The 18,607-nt window shown below is 29.8% G+C and overlaps 1 protein-coding gene across 1 annotated transcript; it reads right to left on the minus strand.

The window, feature by feature from the left end:
* Positions 1–10,411: 10,411 nt before the first annotated feature.
* On the minus strand, positions 10,412–14,968 carry LOC107422142 (MLP-like protein 31). Its single transcript, XM_016031549.4, has 2 exons — positions 14,711–14,968; positions 10,412–11,207 (listed from the first exon to the last, which is right to left on the minus strand). The coding sequence occupies exons 1-2, from the start codon at positions 14,895–14,897 to the stop codon at positions 10,918–10,920; spliced, it is 477 nt and encodes a 158-aa protein (XP_015887035.2). The 5' UTR covers positions 14,898–14,968; the 3' UTR covers positions 10,412–10,917.
* Positions 14,969–18,607: the final 3,639 nt, after the last annotated feature.

Genomic DNA, 18,607 nt, shown 5'->3' on the forward strand with positions numbered 1-18,607 from the left:
TTATAAATTTTGGATGCTTGATTCATTATATTTTATTTGATATTTAGTTGAATAATTGATTCCTTGGTTTTTGGGGAACACAAATACCGGGTTTTGCGAAAATGTTTTAAAAGGGGAAGTTTTCCAACCGAGTGAATGGTGAGGGTTTTGAGAGAAAATATTATTTTCAAATAATTAATTATTATTTATTTACTTATTTATTGTTAATTAATCAAGTGTACTATAATTATTATTACTATTATAATTGTACAGTAGATAGGGTCACTCACTGAGATGATTAGCATCTCATGTTTCTAAATTCCGTTCCCCTAGGTACAAAGATTTGTCGACGTTCACCTAGAGCGAACTTAATCTCCGTCGTTGTCGTAATTCGAGAAGTTATCTTTGTCTTCATTCATTTCTATTGTAATATTTCTTTCATCCTTATTGTATAATTTCCATACTTAATGGTACTTTATGAAGCTCTGTATATTGTCTTGGATATTTATTTATTAATTATGCACTGATTTCGTATTATTAATTTGAAGTGCTGCAAATTTGTGGAATTATATTGTAGTAATGTGGGAGCAATAAGGGGATGTTTCTAGAAGTGTGTTTTCAGTGTAGGAAAATTGTAGTAAGTTCAACCCTTAGGGAAGGTTCTGCCGGATTTTCCATTGGAGGGTCCGACAGGGTTTCTCTGGGATCAGGGCTTGTCTAAGGTTCCGGTGAGGAATTTTGGATGGGTCCTGACAATACGATTTTCTCCTACGGAGATAATTTCAAAAACTCAATCTCGGACTTTGAATTCAACATCTTTTCCATGCATGTCAGCTTAACTCATTATTGATCCTAAGTGGTCTTCAAACTCTCTCGGATGACCTTCACCTTATTCATAGTCATCCGTAGGTGTTCGCATCCAATTTAAGTTGGTCGTCGTATGGTGCTTCTCCTCACCCACGTCACTTCAACACTGTGGGGTTCGGTGTTGTCTCTTATATAGAGCTTCGTATGAAGACATTTCAATACTTGCTTGGTAGTTAATATTACAACGGACCTTATCAACGACAATTGCTTATTCCCACTTCATTCGATATTACATAATGCATGGTTTCAGTATAACTTCCGAAGTATAAATTTTGCACTTCGCTTGTCCAATGACCTATGGTGGAAGGCGATGCAGTAGTTAAGTCTCGCTCCAAGTGTATCTGTTAACCTTCATCATAGTCTTGAAGTAAAGCTCTAATCTCAATTAGATGTAATGGCGATTGATGCTCTATGCAGACTCATAATACGCTTTACGAACAGCTTGGCCGACTTGCCTCAGTGAGAACCACTCTCGTACCAACAAAAAGTGCGCTAACATTTCTACTTCCCGCTTCCACTAGTCGGCAACTTACGTACCTTGATTCTAATTCGGCAACTTCCTTTATCGTGCCAATCCACCAATAATACTTGGTGAGCATTCGATATATCTTTATACCTTTGGGGTGTATCACATACATCGAATCACGTGCTTCCTTTAGGATCTCTTTTTTGAACTCAATGATATCCTACTCTTGGATTCTCAATTGGCGATACTTAAACCTTAAGTCGCTCTTGGAAAAACCATAACATAAAACAAATGATAAATATATTTTTCAAATATACCACCAACATAAAATATATACGATTCATCAACCTAAATTAAATTTTCAAATTTCCTCAAAAATCAAAAATCAAAATATAATTTATGAAATTTACTAATTAAATCAATGAAATAATAAATAATAAGCAAATTATTTTAATTAGTTTAAAATACCTTAACTTGCATAGTCAATTGTTAAAATTCCACATTGAAACAAAAATAAAACATGAATAAATGCATTTTAATAATCATTTTAAAATAAGTAAAATGAATCGATTAAATAATAAAAGAAATATTTAAAACATGCATTTAAAATAAGAGTAACAATATAATAAAATTTATTTTAAATCATCCAATCAATTTAAATAGTAAGGTCATGGTAAAATGCACATTTAAAACATTAATTGAATAAATGATAAAAACACATTTTATGTAAACTCTCATAATCAAGGTAAATTATAAAAACATGTCAAAATATATTTTAAGTCACAATTTTAAATAAATAATAATATCAATGTAAATGAAATTCATGCTAAAACATCGATTTAAATACATAATAAAAACATGAATAAAATACCTTTAATTTCAAATATCACTTTGAAAAGCATTTAATTTTTGATAATCTATCGGAAAAATATCTTGACACCTTGAGGTTGATCGACACACATTCATACTCGACAATAAGTATCGACTATGGGTGGTGACCTTGTTAAGTCATTGGTAACCGATACACACCCTTAGGCAATCATCCTTCTTCTCCATGAACGAAACGGATACCATTCACGATGATAAGCTTGATCTAGTGAAACCTTTATTCACCAAATCTTGCAGCTGGGCCTTTCAGTCCTTTAACTTTGATAGAGTCGCACGGTATGGCGGTACTGAAATAGATCGGTATCCAAAGCCAATTCAATGGTGATTTGATATCCTTTTTACGGTTGTAATCCAGGTAACTTGTTGGGAAAATGCTTTCGAATTGCTTCCCACTAGGAGCATTTCCAACGCTCACCATCTACTCGAGCATCAACCACATGGGTCAAATACCCTTGACAACCATTCTCCAATAGCTCCTTGGAGACGAGGATAGAAATTAACTACGGTAAAGGCCTCCTAACTCCTCCACGAAGCACTACTTCAAGTAAGCTGAAACATTTTAACTTTACTCCTTTATGCTAGCGGTCCATAAACATAAGATTCATAACTATTCAATCCATATCTAGGACCACTTCGGATCCCAAAAAGATTCACAGAATTGGATCTGCCCCCATTATTTGACCTTCGATAAGTAAAAGGCAATCCTCGACCATTGACTAGGCCATAGGAATTCCCCGTTAGGATAGGTGAGTCTAATTGACACCCTCGTAGACTAGAGTTATTTCAACTTGGGCAACGAATTTGCTTCGAGATAAAAGGAAAGAATGCTTTAAGATGATTAAAACAAGGGAATAGATGCGGATGGGACACACAACAATGCACAGTCCCTTAGGATTACTAGAACCTAGAGCTCTGATACCAATTGTTAGGACCCGTCCAAAATTACTCACCGGAACCCTAGACAAGCCCTGATCCCAGGGAAACTCTACCGTACCCTCCAATGGAAAATCCGGCAGCACCTCCCCTTGCACTCTTGCACTGAAAACAAACTTCTAGAAACATCCCCTTATTCCTCCCACATTATTATAATATAATTCCACAAATTTGCAGCACTCCAAAATAATAACAGGGAATTAATGTAGTATTGAATAAAATGTATCCAATACAGTATACAGAGCATTATACAAATAAATATGAAATTAATACAATGACAGATAAAGAAGTAATACAAGATGGAGAGGAAAAAGGGAGGAAATGCTTCTTGGACTTTCGGCAATGAACTTAGACGTTAGGCTCACCCCGGACGACCAACATCTCCCAATCCTTATACCTAGGGGAACGAAATTTAAAAATATGAGATGCTAATCATCTCAGTGAGTGACCCTATCTACTGTACAATTATAATAGTAACGATAATTATAAAAAAAATTTAATTAATCAATACCAAACAATTAAATAAATAATTATAATAAATATTTGAAATAATGTTTTCTCTCAAAAACCCTTCCAGTTCACTCAGTTGGAAAAGTTTTCCTTTTAAAATATTTTCGCAAAACCCAACCTTTTATGCCCCAAAAATTAAGGAATAACTAATCAAATAACTTTCAAATAAAATACAAGAATTTAAGGATCCAAATTTATAATGGAAATATAGAATAAAACATCATTGGATACAATAAATAAAATCATAAATAAACTTGTATTAAAGAAATTTGGCATAAGAACAAAAATAAACCCAATATATAAATTATAAAATTTATTAATTAAATCAATGAAATAATCAAAGAAACATTTTAAATCAATTTAAACATCAATATAAAACAAATGATAAAAATATAATAGAATTTATTTTAAAATACCAATCGATTTAAATGATAAAATCAAGCCAAATAACTTTTAAACATTAATGAGAACAGGTAATAAAATCACGATATCAATTTCATAAAATTTGTGTAAAGCTTTAAATTTAAATAAATAATAAAAACAACATTAAATACTTTCTAATTTAAATACTGATTTAAAACTTTAGGAATTGAAATTTATATCAGAAAAATAATTATTTGACGCACCAGACTATATACCAGTGATGTCCCACGATACCTAGCGTTCCGAGCACCGTGTAACGGGAGGTTAAAGAGAGAAATTTGCATACGGTCGCTTCGGCGTCCCGACAGCGCCCTGCTTAAACCGTCATCTCGGCCATGGAGGGGGGCAGCTTATGGCCAATTTCAAACTTGCCTGCCCTTGGTCCGATAGCAACTCACGGGAGACAATTATAACTTGCGCGCTCATCCACATATACAGTACAGAACACCAGTACTGTATGAGTGCGTCTAAAACAAATAACCAAATTTATTATTAAAATACCAAATTTTTCAAAATTCACCGTGAGAATTATACCATTTTTCAAATTCACCTTCCTACATTTTTCTTAAATAACACCAGCATAAATCCACCGATAATAATATACAATTAATTTTTCCCCAAATCATAAAATCAATCAAATAATATTCCAAGGCATAATTATACAATTTGAAACCACCAAACTTAAACCAATATTTCCTTGAAATATTTAAAATCAAATCATGCCCAAAAATAATGTTAAAACCACATGAAATTCATATATAATTTAATTCCACAAATCCTCAATACCATAAAATAATTTCCACAATGCATAAATTTATATAAATGCATTTTTTTTTATTAATCAAAATAAACTCACAAATAAATTCCACAATAAATCAAATAATATTACTTTTACAATTCCTTTAAATATCAAATTGTTATAAAATCTAGATTTCCATAATTTATCAAAAATCATATGTGATTTAATGCACATATACATTTCAATTTATCCAAATTGTGCCATCAAAATTTCAAATATAATTTTGCTAAATATTTAACACATAAATATAAATTCTAAACATTTAATTACCGCCAAATAAATATAATTTAACACCCGAAAATAATTTTGAAGGTGGTTCACTCATCTCGAGCATGCAATTAATCCAAGATCCTCCATGGGATCAATTCACGACATACACGTGCTCCTAGAACAACAATATTACACAACTCAAATAAATTAATATTTTATTCGGATAAATAATACCCGGTACCCGGAAGGACTAACACAAACGTTGACCAAAATTTATGGGTAATATATCGAATCGAAGCTTGTGGGACAAGGATCACATTATCGGCCTCCATTGACCCCAATTCTGCCGGTGGTGGTCGGAATTTGCCCGGGAAGTACTGGCCGAACTTCACCTCCTCATAACTCGTGAACCACTTCAAATTTAAACAATTGGAGATCATATTTGAACTCAGAGGACCCAAAATATGGGAAAAGGGGTGAAAGATCGGACTGGATTGGCCGGAAAAGGCGAGAATTGCCCGAAAACTCAACCCACCGCCGCCGGCCCGATCTGGGCACGTCCGGTGGCATCTGGCCGGGAAATTTGGAGGTCGGCATCGTCGGGGACTGGGCTCCTTCCCTGGCCAGCGCGTGTGGCCGTCCGGCGATCGGAAATTGAGAAACGGCAAGGATCTAAAAGGAGGAAAAGGAAGGAGAAGAAAGAAGAAGAAGGAAGAAGAAGAAGAAAGAATTGGGGGTGGGGGTGGGGGGGGGGGGCTGGGCTGTTTTTTCCCACGTGGGGGAGGAAAAAAAAAAAGAAAAAAGAAAAAAAAGACAAAGAAAAGGAAATAAAAAGAAAATAAAATAAAATCATTAAATAATATTAAAATAATATTATTGTATAAAATAATAATAAAATAATATGGTATTTAACCATAGTTGACATGTGGCATCTCATCGTTGTGACACATGGTACCTTTTATTAAGTCACATGTGGCATACTGTTCACATGTTTAAAAATAATATTAAAATAATACTCTATTTGAAAAATTCTACAGGTCCATAACTTTCAAACCACATGTCCAAATTGGACGTACCGCTAGTCTATGAACTCGTGTCGATGAGTACTTCACAACCATGCATGAGTCAAAACTTAACTTTGCATGAACAAAAAGTCAACTCTGGTATCCTTTGGACAGTTTCGAGCTTAATTTATTTTACTCATAACTTTCAAACCGTAGCTCCGTTTTCAATGTGCTACTAGTCTATGGACTCATGACAATGTGTACTTCGTAACGGTACCTTGGTCAATGTGAAATTCCATCAGGAGCAAAAAGTCAACATTTGATCCCTTCTCGGTCAACGACGGTCAAACCTGGTCAACCTTGGTCAAATTTGAGAAATTTCCGGTATAATTCGAGACGGGATGTTACAGTAGAGATTTCAGTAAACATTAAGTTTAAAAGGTTTTGTCTCGAATAACTATAATTATATACAAATGTCAGTAATACTTCTAATGAATTCAAAGACTTTAGATGATCAATTAATAATCATTTGATAGCTAGGAAAGAAAAGAAGATGAAATATGCATGAAAGCTCTAATTTTGGTATTGTATAATTATTGCTTAAGTTTGTTAGTCTCTTATCCTCTATGAAAGTATTATTTACTTCCTAATATGTTTCTCTTATGTGTGACACATTTTTTCACATTTGGTTAGTATAAACTTCATTTCCTTTGTTTTTGGTTAAATTGCATAAAAAATATGCTTTATAAGGAAGATTTTAAATTTACAATCTTTTATGGTGAATGTACATATGTATTTTGGTCAATATTTGGGTTTGGTTGCAGGTGTGTACTTGATTTTACATATTAAGAGAAAATTTGGAAGCGAATAACAAAAAAGATGCAGAAAAACAAGATGTTTCTGTCAAAGCGTGAAGGCTTTGTTTTGTTGTATTTTAATTTTCTCAAGCTCTTGAAACTCAATTATTTGATTACTTTTTTTATTTGATATTTCTTTTCCTTGAAAAAACTACAAAAATAATATTTTCTAATTTTTATGTATTTAAAATTTTATGTTGACAGTGAGTTCTTCAAAAGAAAAAAAATTAATGGAAAAAATCCATTTTGAAAGCAATAAATACGATCAACTTGCAGATTTCAAGATGGAAGTTTGTTCTTATTGTTAAAGTGTGTAATCATTACATTTTTATAGTATTTATTCAAACTTTAATTTTCTAAAATTATTTTCAAACTCACACTATTTTTTGCAACTTATTGTTTTAAAATTTATTTATATTTTAATATATAATGTATTCAAACGTTATATTGGCTTAATAGGAAATAGCCATATTTGGATGGAAATAATGGATCTTTTTAACACAATTGTATAAAGACTTTTAATTATGTAAAGATTAGATGAGAAGAGGATTTTTATCCTAATTTTTTTTAGCTTCTATATGATGACGTTTGATAAGCTTTCAGATGGAATATGAGAAAACAATAAAATATTTGCTTGTATAGAACTACTCATGAGCTTAAATATTAGTATTTATCACTTACAGCCCATTTGTAATTTTAATTTTCACCAATAATATTATCAACTGCTAAACCTCCTTCACATTTTAAATAAAATTTTAAAATAACCAAATTAATGTGATTTGAAATGAACTATACTTCTTAATTGTTCGTGAATGTATATTACTTTTGGCAAGAAGTACAATACCAGTGACAAATCTTACCATACTCAATGATATTATCAACAAAAACACAATAACATAAGTTTTCAAGACATAAAAAGAAAATAAGTTTTCAAAATTTAATTTATTTACATATTTTAATAATTGATAAGTGAGTTTTAGCTCACTTATTTAGTTTTTTATATCTCGATTATTTGTGAAAAGCTCAAGCATTTATAGTTATATGTTATTGTATGCTTGTGTAAGTGAACTCTATAGTGAAATTAAGGCTAATTTATATAGTGTTTAAAGCTTTGGGATCAGTTTGGAGAGGAAAAATGTTCATCATGCCTAAATCAACTCAAACATGCCACTCATTATTCAAGATTTTCAAAATTTGACTGTCCATGCCTTTGATATCTAATTTTGACTTTTATTTACTTTGCTTAAAATAGAGTTTTAATGAAAGCATGTGCAAGGCATGTGCCTTTAGTATAGGATTTGCATGTGCGAATCATGTGAACTCATGAGAGTTACGTGCATATCTAGGACCTGTAATTATGATTTAAAGGTTGGAATTAACTTAAAAAGGCTAAGTGTTTGAAGATTATTTTCGGAGGCTTTATCTGGATGGCCTATATATATGGAAATAGGGGTTAGAAGAAGAGGAGGCAGCCACATTGGAGAGAAAAATTTGGCTAGAGAGCTTGGAGAAGAAGCTAAAGAGCAACACCCAATTTATATATATATATATATATATATAGAGAGAGAGAGAGAGAGAGAGAGCTAATTGTAAAGAGAGAAAGCTTGGGTTGGGAAGAAGATTGAAGAATTGAAGGGATTCATCTTAAAATTTCTCCTACTTTTGAGTTTTCTCTATTTCCTAATCTCTCTAAATTATATTTGAATATGTAGATATTGTGTATTTGCAACAAGGACTTAATGATATATATATATATATATATATATCTATATTATTTTGGATTTGATTTATATTTTGTACATGGATTGTTAGATTTATTATTTAGGATTTTGATAGAACTTTTGTCTTGATGATATTTGATTGATGGGTGGGTTGATGTTATTTTGTCTAGATTGAATTTTCTTGTGCAAATCTTGCAATTAATGCTTAATATATTCTTGCAATTGGAAAATTGCTTAGGCGTGGGGTAGATTTTCTAATTAAGAGTTGGAAAAGTTTAATTTAGTAAATTGGCCACTATATTTACACAATCTAAGTCCTAATTGATGTTGGTAAACTTAATTGGGGATTGAATAGCAATAAAATAGATAATTTAATGTACGAGGACTTATGAATTTTAAGAAGTAATTTATAATTTTCATTAATAATTCATAGTTTCTAATTTCACTTTTGAAAAAGGGATTGGATTAATTTATAAACTGTCTATATTAGAATTTAGATAGAATTGGTTTTCGGTCAACTTAATTAATTAATCAAATATAGGAGGGGTAGAGGGGAAGTCAAAGTCCTAGAGCTTAGATTACAATATTATCATTTTCATTACCTTGTGTGTCGTTTCTTTTGCATTGTTATCCTATTATCTTAATTTAGAACTAGGTTTGAATCATATTAGTATTTAAATGTTAGTTTAATTTCTCTTTATTTGATGGCCTAAATAAAGTTGAGTTGCGATTATTATGGTACTTAGCACTTAAACAATTCTATAATCCCTGTGGGTACGATATCCGACTCTCATGAGTCCACTTTATTACTTAATATGACCCTTGTACTTGCGGTTTACAATAAAGTTGCCAGCAAGTTTTTGGTGCCGTTGTTAGAGATTGACACTAGATTTGTATCTAACATTGTAAGAAAGTGATCTGGCTTCAATTTAGGGGAACTTTTCAAAGAATATAAGTAAGGTTTTGAGACACTTATTTCAATGATAAATGATTATTTTTATATTTATTTGATTCCACTTAGAGCTTGTCTCATAGTTTTGTTTTTAAATTGTTCCTCTAGACCTTAACTAACAAGTTACATCCACCATGTCTAGGAATTTTCGATGTTTGTATGGTATTCTGCTACTGACGTATTGTCTTTTTTCCTTTGATTTTAATAAAGGTAAATAGTTTTTCTTTCACTGAATTCCAATATATGCACTATATTCAGTATTTTCCACATTTTGCATTTGTTCATTGTACTACTTAGATTACTCTGTTGAATTAATCCAATACTTATGACTTTTATATTATTTTTTGATTGATATTTTTGTGAGAATTGCATTAAAAATATTTATGATTATCTTATCTATACAGTTGGATTACATCTAATTACAATAAGGTTTTACTTGATTTTGATAGGAAATTCAGCAAGGCTTTCCTAAACGGGACCACTTTGGGTCTAGGAGTAGTCTTGTCACGCTCCATAAGTCTCTTACTATATTATTTCTATATATATTTATATATATATATATATATATATATACAGTGTAGATCACATCAGGACTACCTAATTTTTATGTAAAGTTTTTCTTCATTAGTTAATAGATTATATCAAAGGTTACGATTTAAAATTCAAAAATAATAAAATATGAATTTAGTGACATATTAAAATTTTATTTAGAAAAAATAAACTTCATTGAAACTTGATATAAATATACCTGTACATTTGAAAAGAAAAAAGTGAGGCAATTATTATCCAAAGACATAAAAAGTGACACAACATGCAAACTTTTATTATAAAATTATACTTGATAATTTAAGCATAGGGTTACTAGCACCTATGCCTTTTCAATTATCAGTGATTTGCATCCTTGATTATTTTTTTGGCAGACCCTTTGAAATAGGATGAGCATTCCAATTTAGTCCCTTTTTCAATTTACATCCAATTTTTAACGAATTCATGTATGTGCAGGTCAAATAAGAGGGATTAAAGTGCAATTTTATATAGTTGGCCATGTTTAAAATCTGATAAAAAAATGCACTTTGGTCTGCATCACGTGATGTGCACATGTCTAAATATGTTAAAAAGTGGATGGAAAATGAAACAGGGACTAAAATGCAATACTCTTCCTATTTTAAGGGTTATCTGCCCCCCAAAAAAAAAAAAAAAAAAAAAACAACTCTTAAATACTCATAGTTGAGGAGTTATAGGTGCTATTACTCCTTAAGCATAGGAAAAGCTGTTGGAAAACAACATGATTGCAGAATTGATGAAGCACTAGGCGTGTTGCGTTTTTGGCTTCAAAAGGAGAGCATCAACATTTTTTATGATATGGACAATAGATTCAGCTGCTATTTGGGGGTTGGGGTCTGGGATTCCATCATGAAGCTTTTCATAGTCACTAATCCACTTCACCACGCTGCCTTCTCCTTTTGGAATAAATTGCATGGTGACATTGAAGCTCTTGAAGTGTTCCATAAATTCTCCTCCAATCTTTCTGAGAGTGATCGATTTGTTTTCTTCATCTATTGCTTCTACTCTCTCTATAGCAACTCTAGCTTTCCCATCTGTGACCAGCCAGAGTTTAATTTAATTAAACACGCTAAAATAATGAATACACTGTTACCTTGTTATTTATATGTCATTGCTAACATATAACAAGATTTCTCCATTTGGCTTCTCCAATAGAAATTGCACCAAATTTGCAATTGGCACAATTAATAGTGTATTCCAATATCAAGTCCGTGAGTTTCATTTCATTTATTGAATATATTATTATTATTATTATTATTTAAATTATTGAGATATGGATTCTATTATCATTTAATAAGATTTAAAGTCTAATATTTATTGGAATACCAATATTAAAATTTGACATTAATATTAACATTTATCATTAAAAAACTCATATCAATATCAAATTTTAAAATTACAATGTTAAAAAGCTATTTATATCAGATATGCTCTGTAAAAGTACATTAATAATTTTTATTTTTTTAATTTTTTTAAGCATCAATATCCCTTGAACTTCATGAATTGGAATCTAACCTTTAAACATAATGAATTTTTTTAGCTATTTGAACACACTTTTTTTTTTTTGGTCCCCAAAAAAAAAAAAAAAAAAGAAAACTAATTTCTCTTTCCACCTACTGTACGTAGCCAACCAATCTTTTTAACATGTAAAAGAAATATCTCCGAATACAAGAAGTTAAAACATGTTTAAAGCTTAGAGATTGTAAACATTTTTTTTTTTTTCTCTGATGAATGAGAGATTGTAAACATTGTTTATAAAGTCCATGAATGTTAATACCAGTAAAATGTTCAGATTAAAGTGCAAAATCGTTAAAATATAAGTATGGGGGCGCACATAGGACCATTTCTTTTATTGGTAAAGCCCGCAGGACCATTTTCTTTTACAAAAACGTTCTATTAAAATTTTGACATGTGGCTAATACGGGTTTTAAATTGCCAAATCAACTTTTTTTTTTAATTTAATTTAATTTTTTTTTTTTTGAGACAGAGTAAGGAATAGTTACTGCCAAAATGAGAGAAAACCAAAATATTAATTGGGAAAAAAGTTATTTTTATGTGGCAAAAATGGAAAAGAATTAAAAAATTAAATTGGGAAAAATCTTTAACAAAGAAGAAATTTTAGGTAGCAAAAATGGAAAAAAATAAGAAGGAAAAAAGAAAAAGCATTAAGCTGGGGAAAGAATTTTCAGATACATTAACATTTTTAATGTTTTGATCTTTTCGAATTTTGTAACTTAAAAAATTTCTTTCATTAAAATTTTTTCCCTAGTTTAATGCTTAGTTTGTTAATGTCAATAAATAAATAAATAAATAACTGTTTTTTTCTTTTGTTTCTTTTCGTTTTTGCTACATAAAAATTCTTCTTTATTAAGGGTTTTTTCCAATTTTTGGATAAGATGTTTAGATTGATCCATTGGACAATTTTTTTTTGAATGATTATTTATTTTGTTGATGTAATAAAAAAACAAAAATCTAACAATATATAGCCATTGGAGATATTTATTCTTCAATGGTTGTCAATTGTTTGCCTAATAAGATAAATGGGTAGTTTTTTTTTTTTTTTTTTAAAAACTCTCTTTAATAGTTCTATGCAATAGCTCAATTAAGCTGAGATGGTTGAAAAAAAAAATATAAATTATCAAAATGACCTTTTATTTCTGAATGGTCTGTTAGACATACTGAATCAGCAATTTACGCTCTCTCTTCTTTTTTTCCTTTCCAAAAAGCTAGACCCTCTATCTCTCCTTCCTTTGCAAAGTTCAAACTAAAACCTAATTATATAAAATTTAATTATTTGTCAAATATGAATTTAATGACTAAATAAAACCTAATTGACCAAATTGAACTTTGTAAGAACCAAATGATCATAAATGTATTTTTAAATATTAACCATCAGAGGTGTAAATGAGTCGAGTCAAATCAAATATTAGCATTCTCAAGCTCGTACTCATGTGATTTTATGAGTGTTTAAGTTTGGTTCAAGCTCAGTAAATTTTAAAATAACTTACTCAAGCTTGGTTTAACTTATTCACTAAAAGTTTGAGCTTAGTTCAGTTTAACTCATTATAATATAAAAATTTAAAAACTTAAATATTTGTTTTCTTAAAATAAAATTTTTTACATTAGTTATTAATGAATTTCATTTATTCTATTAATTTTATTATAAAATTAATTTATTTTTTTTAAAAATTATAAATTTAAAATATAAAAAATAGTGTTTATGCAGTATAAATATTCAATATATTTAAATTTATAATATAATTTTTATATAGATACATATAAATAACAATTCAAGCTCCTTAAAAGATAATCAGAGGTTTTATTTATTGTTCAAGATTAACTCGTGAGCCTTATTTCTTTCTCAACCTTGCCTTGTTTTCTTTATGAGTCGAGTTTGAGCGAGCTAAAATTAAACTGAACTCAAACTAATCACGAGCTGCTCGAGCCCATTTACAACCGTATTAACCTTTAAAGCAATCTAATGATTGAAAAAAGGTAATTTTGATAGTAAAAAAATTAGATTTACTTGATAGGAACTAGATTATATGTATAACAAAAATATCCTAATATCAAAAGAATATATACACAACCATATTTATATGTCAATTTACTTTACTATCAATATATATATGTATATAAGTTTGTTTCTTATAAGGGAATCCTTATTTAATACACTAAGGATGTTTATGTGACAAATACTATACTTATTGGTTGGTTGCATGGTATGACTAGGCTGGAGTGAAATCCCCCAAATTAATTAGAATATATTATATTCTCTAAAAAGAAAAAATTTAAAAATCTAAAGTGGAATATGACATTCTTTAGCAAGTATACATAAAAATCTTGATTTAAAAAACTCAAGGATAGATTAGTTTAAAAAAATATATATATATATATATCAGGGATAGAGAATTATTGTATATATATATATATATAGATATATATTTAATCAAGCTTGCATCGTTTTTTATTATAAAAAATCCATTAGATCAAAGTGATAGTTTTAATACCACATCTTCCTTTATTACTCTTAGATGCAAGGGCGGAGCCAGAAAGTTTAATTTTGGGGGGCTACGTAGAAGTAAAACAAATTTTTAAACAAATATATTGTATGTGAGATTAAATCAAAATAAATTTTTTTAAGTCTAATGAGAAAACAAATAAATAAAAACTCTAAAAATCTACAATGATATTTATTCATGTTGGTTTATAACTTCATAATTAAAAAGGGGAAAAACAAAACACAAATTATTAGTCTGAGTTTTTTTTTTTTTTTTCAGATATATACTTAAAATATAAATGAAAATCATTTAATTTTTAATAAAAACAATTGATATTTGAATTAAAAGTTTTATGGTAAAATTTTTATATTTATACTCTTATATATATATATATATATATATATCAATTATAGATGTTTTTAAAGGTGGAGATTTGAAAATCAATAGATGATAGACATGATAGTATAGAATATTTACCGAATGAATTGGGGTTTGTAAATCCAAAATGAAAGTAGGATTTGAAGCTTTAGTCTTACCCTTAATGTGAGTCCAGGAGAGAACGGAACCCACTTTTCCCCATTCACCTTCTTGCAATTCACAACTCTGAAGTTTGTCTGGTACAGCATCAGGGATTTGGTATGGTTTATCCTTCCAAATATCAAACATCTTATTAGCAGAGGCTTTGACTTCTATATCTGTCTCTTGTTTTTGGACGAGGGACATTTTTCTCTTCAGATATGAAAATGTGACTTTGAGAAAAACAATTTGAAGGAGGAATTGCTTGGATAAAGATTATGCTGTGTTCATGACCTTCTTATATAGAAAAGAATTGAAGCTGTTCTTGCCGAATCCAACTATTGAAAACCACTTTTAACTGGTTATATCATCATTTATTTATTTAGGTTGGCAGAATTAATTGTGGGCACCAGAAGGATGGAACAACCACAAACAATGTTGGGACAACTTCGGGGAAAATGCAATAAAAGCTAGGAGACCAAACCCACACATCCAAACGGATCCACATATGAGTGGAGGAGAAGAACGCTTGTGGCAATTCAGTGGCCATGCATGCAGGCAAGATGGGGCAGAGTAATTCCTAGGAGAGAAGAATTGACGTGTCCCAAATGAAGGAAATATAGGAGTGGACTAAAGAGACGAAAGAAAGAGAGAGACGCAACGTTTGATAATATATATTTTAGGGAATATTTCATATAACCTTGAAGTTAGATCTAATTATTCAAGTAAAAATAGAAGTTAGATCTAATTAAAAAGTCATACCTTTGGCTTAAAAGATATTAAATGCAACCCTGTAGCTATTTACTTTCCGTTAGAATTAAATGATGAAGGACAAGTGAATAATTTCAACAGCCATATACTCAGAATTGAAAGTATGGAGTTTCAAAACGTCAATTTTTTTTTCCCTTTATCTTCCTCTCCCCCTTCCCTTCTTCTTTTCCGATGGCACTAAAAAAATCCTACATCAGCAATGAATATTCTTGTTTTCTATAAATCTTTTTTTTTTTTTTAAACATAATCTGTAATTTTACATGCCATTTTGATAATTACAATAATTTTTCACATGAATATTGTTACATGTCTTTTTGATTACTACAACAATTTTTTCTTAACTACGGTATCATAGATTTGAACAGTATACTAACTGAATCAATAATATTGTTATATGCTTGATGATGACTTGTTACACAAATTACTTTCACCTATATAATAATTGTATATAAAAGTTTTTCTTGATAGGATATATTATTAGGCCAACCTCGCTCATCAAACTCACATCACAGTTTTTTTTTTTTTGAATAATTTTATTTGAATTTTCTACCGTTTGGCTGAAATACAAACACTTCCTTTAAATTTAACGAATCATCTATGCCTCTTATTGTAAGGCAAATTCTGTTAAAATTAACATTTAAAGGGCTGAAAAGTACTAGTATACCTTTAAATGAGGATAAAAATCACTACAATAATGAAAAAAAACTCTTTTAATCAAGTAAGAGGAAATTGTAAAAAGATAGTTATGTTGGAACCTGTAAAAATAGAGCAAGCATCTTCTTCTTCCCACTTTTTCATCTTTTCCATGTTTATTTTTCCTTCCCGTTTCTGTTAATTTGGACTCTTCAAATTTCAAACGAGGATAAAATTTGTAAGCCTAAAATCCAAAGGCATGGCTAAATACCTCTATTGTCTCACAAAAATTACTACCTCTAATAGCAAAATCTACGACCAAGCTTTTTAAATTTGCAAGAATTAATCAAGCAAAACGAAAAGGAAGAAAAACAATGATGCAACAAAATAATATGGTCTCAATACCACCATCATTAGTGGGTTCCATGCTTGATTCATCCGATTTTGGTAATGAAACTCTTCTCACTGAAAAATATTTGGAGCTTTGAAATCCTTCTTTGCAGACCCATAAGAATAAGGAAACACAAGAGAATGGGAAGAGGAAAAGAAACAACGATATTTTAAAATTATTTATTAAGGGTAAGAAAGTAATTCAAAATTGTCACAAAGCATGTACGAGAGACATGGTCAATTTCAAATGGTGTGAGAAAGTAGATTTAGCAAAAAAATAAAATAAAAAATGGTGTTAGAAAGTAGGGGGTGCAAATGATTTCTTTAAAACTCAGAAAGTTTTTGTAATTAAACCAAACCTTGTGGTATGCAGATGAAATTATCCTTTTTTGTTTTTTTGTTTTTTTTTTTTTAACTAATTCACATTTAATTTAATTTTTATTTTATTCTATTTTTTAAAAAAGACTCCCATTCCATTCGACAGTGAACAAGTGGATAAAGTCGTAATAGTGACCTCACTCATCACACTCATATTCTATATGTTTTTGGTGGAGCAATTACATTCCATTTGATAGCAAACAAGTGGATAACAAAAGCATCTGGCATGGTGTTTATAAGCTGTTATTGCTTATGAGCTATAATGACTATTCAATGGATAGTGATACTTAATAATTCTTCTTCAATGAATTCTGTTAAGAATATATTCAATGATCTATCCAGTGTTAAAAATTAGCATACCAACAAAAAACAAACAGATTTTAAAAAAATTCTCTCCAATAATTTTTGTGAAAAAACTCTATCAAGTTGATATGGTAGAAAAGAAAATAAAAACTGTTTAGTAAAGTTTTTATTTATGAAGAGTCTGTTAGATATGCTGATTTACCAATTTAGTCTCTCTTTATCTCTCTCTCTTCCAAAGCGCCACTTTCTCTTTCTAAAAAAAATTGAACCTTCTTTTTTTTTTTTTTTTTTTTCTCTCTCTTGCAAGGAGGCCTTCATCAACTGGCAACGATTTCCTTTCTTTCTCTGTTTTATTCAACACATTATATACCATATCGTCATTTGCCCATGATGAAGAAAAATTCAACAAATTGAAAGCAAAAATTACCAGGAAAAAAAAAAAAAAAAGAACAAAGAATTAAAGGAATCCAAAGAGGAAGAAACTCTCACTACTCTCCTAGGCCATTTTGGCCGAAATTGTTAGTGGGGTTCATTCTATTTATTTATCCAACTACTACTAGATAAAATTCTCATATTGATTCTGGGATTTGCTTGAAAAATTATATATATATATATTTTTTTCAGAGTTCTGTTTAAGGGTTGAAGTAGTGTTTGATACTATATTGGATCGCAAAAAAAGTATTCTTTAACTAGATGGGGGTTCCATGGAACTTGGAGATTGATATATGGATTGAATCAAAGACGATTGATGGGTAGAATAAAATGTCTAGGATAAAGCAAACCTAGATGATGAAAATATGATACCCTTGAGATTTTTTTGGGGTTTAATGGCTAAAATTACAAAATATAATCTTTTTCTTCTTTCTTGTTAGAATCTAAACAGGAACCCCAACAAAAGTCCTAAATCATTTGTTTTCGTGAATAGGCTGGCATGGATGTTTGTACACTAAGACGAAGAGAAATCAAAATATTCCACAAAATAGGAAATAAATAATAATAAAATAAAAGTAAAAAAATTAATCATTTAGAATTTTTCACAAAATCCATTGGAAAATAATTTTTAAAAGTCACGATCTGTTAAATAGACATTATGCCATATTAATATCAATATCTTCCAACTTTCATACTATATATATTCTAATGGACAGAACCATTAGAGATGCTTTAACTATATAAATTAATTGATCATGCATAATTTTTTTAAAAATTATATTGTTGTTTCAACTCTATTTCTTTCCTCCCTCATCAACACAGTGTAGAGCAAATATATCTCATCAACCTTATCCGACCATTAAAACTTCTACAAGAACAAAGAGAAGAATCAAGGATCAATAGCTAATTTAATTGTAGAACATATAAATTTAGATTCCTCTAGGAAATCACAAACATATTTGACCAAAAAGAAAAAAAAACAAAAAAAAAACAAAAAAAAAGGTCGAGCA

The sequence above is a fragment of the Ziziphus jujuba genome, chromosome 3, assembly GCF_031755915.1.
Source record: "Ziziphus jujuba cultivar Dongzao chromosome 3, ASM3175591v1".
Lineage (NCBI taxonomy): Eukaryota > Viridiplantae > Streptophyta > Magnoliopsida > Rosales > Rhamnaceae > Ziziphus > Ziziphus jujuba.